Source organism: Colossoma macropomum, unplaced genomic scaffold, assembly GCF_904425465.1.
Source record: "Colossoma macropomum unplaced genomic scaffold, Colossoma_macropomum, whole genome shotgun sequence".
Lineage (NCBI taxonomy): Eukaryota > Metazoa > Chordata > Actinopteri > Characiformes > Serrasalmidae > Colossoma > Colossoma macropomum.
In genome coordinates, this window is record NW_023494790.1 from 15,673,058 (window position 1) to 15,678,057 (window position 5,000).

The 5,000-nt window shown below is 39.3% G+C and overlaps 2 protein-coding genes across 4 annotated transcripts in view; both read left to right on the forward strand.

The window, feature by feature from the left end:
• LOC118808944 (legumain-like) overlaps positions 1 to 341 on the forward strand; it is a 48,599-nt gene extending 48,258 nt beyond the window's left edge. The window contains exon 14 of the mRNA XM_036571825.1: positions 227 to 341. Coding sequence (XP_036427718.1) covers positions 227 to 341 — 115 coding nt within the window. The remainder of the gene's footprint in view (positions 1 to 226) is intronic.
• The window catches only part of mpp7a (membrane protein, palmitoylated 7a (MAGUK p55 subfamily member 7)), a 162,051-nt gene that overhangs the window by 36,321 nt on the left and 120,730 nt on the right, over positions 1 to 5,000 (forward strand). For all 3 annotated transcript variants that reach the window (XM_036572319.1, XM_036572318.1, XM_036572320.1), the window contains exon 2: positions 227 to 410. In XM_036572319.1, the coding sequence (XP_036428212.1) occupies positions 374 to 410 (37 nt within the window). In that variant the 5' untranslated portion in view covers positions 227 to 373. The remainder of the gene's footprint in view (positions 1 to 226; positions 411 to 5,000) is intronic.

Consider the following 5,000-nt stretch of genomic DNA (forward strand, 5'->3'; position numbering starts at 1 on the left):
CTTTCTCTCTCTCTCTCTCTCTCTCTCTCTCTCTCTCTCTCTCTCTTCTCTCTCTCTCTCTCTTTCTCTCCCTCCTGCATTTTACATCCTCTGGCTTCTGAGCTCTTGAAGTTGTACTGAGAGCAGATTCAGGTTGATCTGAGAGTTTGGGTATTGGTGTAGGTGGACCTGTATGTATAACATGTCTGTACGCTTCATTAACGTGAGTGCATATTGTCTCTGTCAGGTGTGTCCATGGCATAACGCCGGCTCTGCAACTTCCTTCTGGGGGAGTGGCCGTCCTACCTCACCCCACTGCCACATTGCTGGAGTGCCATAGCATCACTGTGGTTACTGCGTAATTCTCACAAGAAGCACCATTGTTACTGTAACCATGCCGGCCCTGTCTACGGGAACAGGCCCTGACACAGGTAACAGTTAAACTTCAGTTACTCTGCTTTAATGCTACTTAAATGCCAGTGCACACTGACACAAATATCCCAAAACTTTTGATTTTGTACCAGTGAGTGAGACTGTTGGCAATTCTGTAATGTTCCCAATTAACCCCATTCACAGCGTTCTGTTATGATGCCTGCTCCCCACCCAAGAATGTTCTGTCTCATTCACAGTATTCTAGAATGCCCCATTAACACTATTTACACTATTGTAGAATGTTGTTTCCCTTTCTTACTGCTCTACAATGTTCACATTATTCTAGAACATTATTTCCCATTCTCACTCTTTTAGAATGTTCCCCATTCCCTTTACTCTAGAATGTTGTTTGCCTTTCACACTGTTCTATAATGCCTCCCATTAACACTGTTCTAGACTGTTCACCCCTGTTCATATTATTCTAGAACATTTATTTTCCATTCTCACTTTTTTACAATGTTCCCCCCGTTTACACTATTCTACATTGTTTCCTATTCACACTGTTCTAAAATGCCCCATTAACACTGTTCTCTTGGAGCTTCAAATTCTCACATGCAAAACTGCAAATGCTAAAAGCTGAAGCTGAAAGTTGTGGAAAAGCAGAAAATAATTCACCTCTTGTAGAAGACGACCACATCTCATCTAACTTTAAACTGTCTGGGCTGTGATTTACACAGTGGCTAAAAGATTTCCCTTCATGTTCGAATCACCGAGACAATTTGCCACATAAAAATGATTGACCATAATGATTGACTGCAATTCTAATCAAGTGTTTTTTGTCCTTTTGTTCAGTGTCAGGTGGCTAAATTGTTTTAATAAAATAACCTCTTAATCTCCAGGCACAGCATGCTTAGCCCACTCATACAGAAGCAAGCATCAACTTTTTTATGCAAGTTTTATTGTATGAACGTTGTGCGTGTGCAAACTTCTCAGTCAGTTATTTTTGTTACACCCTGTTTACTTGTTGTTCCCCATTCACACTGTTGTGGAATGTATCCCATTCACACTTTTCTACAGTGCTGTTCCCTATTTACACAGTTCTAAAATGTTTATCCACATTCACACGGTTCTAGAATGTTCTGTCCTATTTATACTGGTTCATTGGTTTGTCTGTTCTAGACATGAGGTACTGTAAGTAAGTGACCTGTCAGTCTTTAGTGTAATAATAATAATAGCTACATTTAGATTTATGGCATTTGGCAAGTGCTCTTATCCAGAGCAATTTTCAGTTCTGATCATGTCACAGAAGTAGGTGAATATGGTGTTAATAATTATGCCTGTTGTTGGTATAGCGTGGTGGTCTTGCCTGGGCAGAAAACTGAACCCCAGCCTGCTGTGTGCTACAATATTCAATACAATATTTATATTTACCAGGTTTCCTGATAGTAAACCTTTGAATAATAACTATACTTTTACTATAACATACAGTTTTCCCCTCCTGGCCACTTTTTTATTGATATCATTTTCATACTGGGTCTGGCACTCCTTTGCTCTTTGATTGCATCAAATAATTGCAGATTTGTCAGCTGCACATTCATGCTGTGACTCTCCTGTTCTACCACATCCCAAAGGTGCACTTTTGGGTTCAGATCTGGTGACTGGGGAGGGCATTGAATTAGAGTTGTCTCATTGCCATGTTCATGGAACCCATTTGAGATTACCTGTACTTTTTGACAATCATTATTATGCTGGGAACCAGGAGCCCCGATGTGTGCCAAGAAAACATTCCCTATGCCATTACACCAGCTTGAATTGTTGACACAAGGCAGGCTGTGTCCGTTGATTCACGCTGTTTATACCAATTTCTGACCCTACCATCTGCATGTTATAGCAGAAATTGAGATGTATTTTCCAGTTTTCAGCTGTCCAGTTTCAGAGAGCCTGTGCCTACTGCAGCTTCAGGTTCCTGTTCTTGGCTGACAGAAGTGGATCCCAGTGTGTTTTTTTTGCTGTTGTAGCCCATCCACCACAGTGTTTAACATATAGAGATGTTTTTCTTACCATGTTGTTTAGAGTGGTTATTTGAGTTACTGTAGCCCAGAGCCATGTAGAGAGAGAGTAGCGTCAACGGAAGTTCAAAATGCTTGATGTCACATGATTCACGTACACTTCAGATAGTTCCAGAAAGTTCTTTGTGGGCAATTTAAACCCATAAAAACAGAGCGACAGAAATGCATCTTTTGGTACTTAGCAGTCAATAAATGCACTGATTTACAATATTTATATAGAAAACCAACGTGTATGTAGTTACAACAATATCATATATTTAAAAGTAAAAATCGCCACTATTTAAGGATTAAACAGCTATTGTTACTTACCTTGTTGACATGTTGGGTTAACGTCAACATGGTTTCAAAGTGTGTTGTTTATTGCTTTGAGTTTTTAATATTATAGATATTATGCTCTTAAACTTGTAGTTAAGATCAGTCATATCCTAATGTTTACTGATATACTTAGAGGGAGGGGAAGGGAAAGAATGTTTCAAAATTTGAAATCAGATTAATTTTCTAACATAAATACATCCTTAATTAATGGTTGTTTCAGTAATCCCAAGGCATAGATAATCTTAATGACTTGATGACTACTGTAAACTCTATGACTTTCCGAAAGGACAGAAGGAGAAGGAGCCAAATAAATTTGTTTGGCTTGCATATGCAAAAATCTGCTATTTAAAAGGGTACATTGAAAACGCATCACATCCTGACAGAACAGGACATAATAAACACATCTATTTATATTTGTTTGTACACATATAAACATATTTTATGTATCTTGCCTTTTTACTATGCACATATTTACTGCAATGGATTCATTAAATAAAGCTATAACGAACTCAAACATGAATAGCCTGGCAGGCAGTTTGTCTGTGCCCTTTTCTCCATGTTGTCCTTGCATATAGTCCCCAGCATGGTTTGCTCTGCTGCATGGAGATGCTTCAGTCGCTCGGAGAAAGGAGTGAAAATGTTTGGTTTCTCCACTGACACAGAGAGAAGAAAAAACTGCTGGCTCAAGTGAGCAGGAGCAATTACTAAATTACATACCGTCACTAAAGATTACAACAACAATGTGACACTGCATACTTTTCACAAACAAAAGCCACCACTGGGAAGCTTAATGTTTTGTTCATTAAAAATAAGGAACAGGTAAAGAATTGCAAAATTCAGCAGGGAGCTGAGAATCAGGGTGCAGGGTGGGGGTGCTGTCTTATTGTAGGGAGTCTTTAGGCTGAGTTGAATCCCCCTGTGGTTCTTGCCATTAATCCAAAATCAGCTAAACTGCAACATAATGTACAGATAATAGTCAACAGAATCACAAAGGCTGCAAACACTCAATCCACGAGTCTTATATTTGTTTACTCTTTAAAGTTGCCAATATGCACTATAAATCTTATCAGTAGTGACGTATCATGAAAATAGCTCTTTCTTTTTATTGTGTAACTTACATTAGCTCGTACTCCAAAATGGATAGCGATATTCTCATTTTATCTCCTCCACCTCCACTCTACAAGCTCATGCCCCAATGTTATATTTAACAAATATTTAACTCCTACCCACCTCGTGAAAAATCACGTTTAGAAGCCTTTTCGAAGATTCAACAACGGTGGATGAAACGACATTAAGAGCAGGGATTTTGCCATTACTAGGCTGTTTATGGTTCACATTATGGGTTCCTAACTTTACTCAGTACCCTAGCCTAATCTGTTATCTGTTAATGTTCCTTAAATCTACTAATTTAGTCGGGGATAATCCACTGACATACTTTAATATACATGTTAATTTAATTCAGATGTGCTTATTATATACAAACTGATTCATTAATAGTTTTACCCTTTAAAAGTGAATCACAACTGGTCTATTCTGCTGCAACTTGGCTGCGCTGCTAGTATTTGCTGCTAACTTCCGGGAACGATCGAGAGGCTCCACAATCCGCCATTGCTGAAAAAAAACAGTCCATTGGAGTGAATGGAGTTGACGCAACTCTCTCTCTACATGGCTCTGCTGTAGCCTTCCTGTCAGCTTGAAGTTTGGCCATTTTCTTCCAACCTCTCTTATCGACAACACGTTTCCATCCACAGACCTACTGCCTGCTGTGTGGTTCTTGTTTTACACACCATTCTTTAGAGCAGTGGTCACCAACCCTGGTTCTGCAGGACTAACTTCCTGCAGAGTCTAGTTCCAACCACAATCTGCTACACATGCTCCAAGTAATTAACTTTGTAAGTTCTTGATTGGTTGGATCAGATGCATTAGTGTTAGGTAAGGAAGAGGCAGCATGTTAGATGCAGATTGGAACTAAACTCTTCAGAAATGTAGATCTCCAGGTGGAAGGTTTGTTACCACTGCTTTAGAGACTGGTGTGTGTGTGTGTGTGTGAGCAGTTTCTGAGATACTCAAACCATTCTGAGTGCCACCAGCAGCCATGCCAGGGCTGAAGTTGCTTATTTGTTGTTGACGTTGTTGTTGACGTTGTTGTTGACGTTGTTGACGTTGTTGTTGTTGACGTTGTTGTTGTTGACGTTGTTGACGTTGTTGACATTGTTTTGAATGCTGATCATTTTTGCTCAGTTCTTATTTAAAGTAATAAATCTA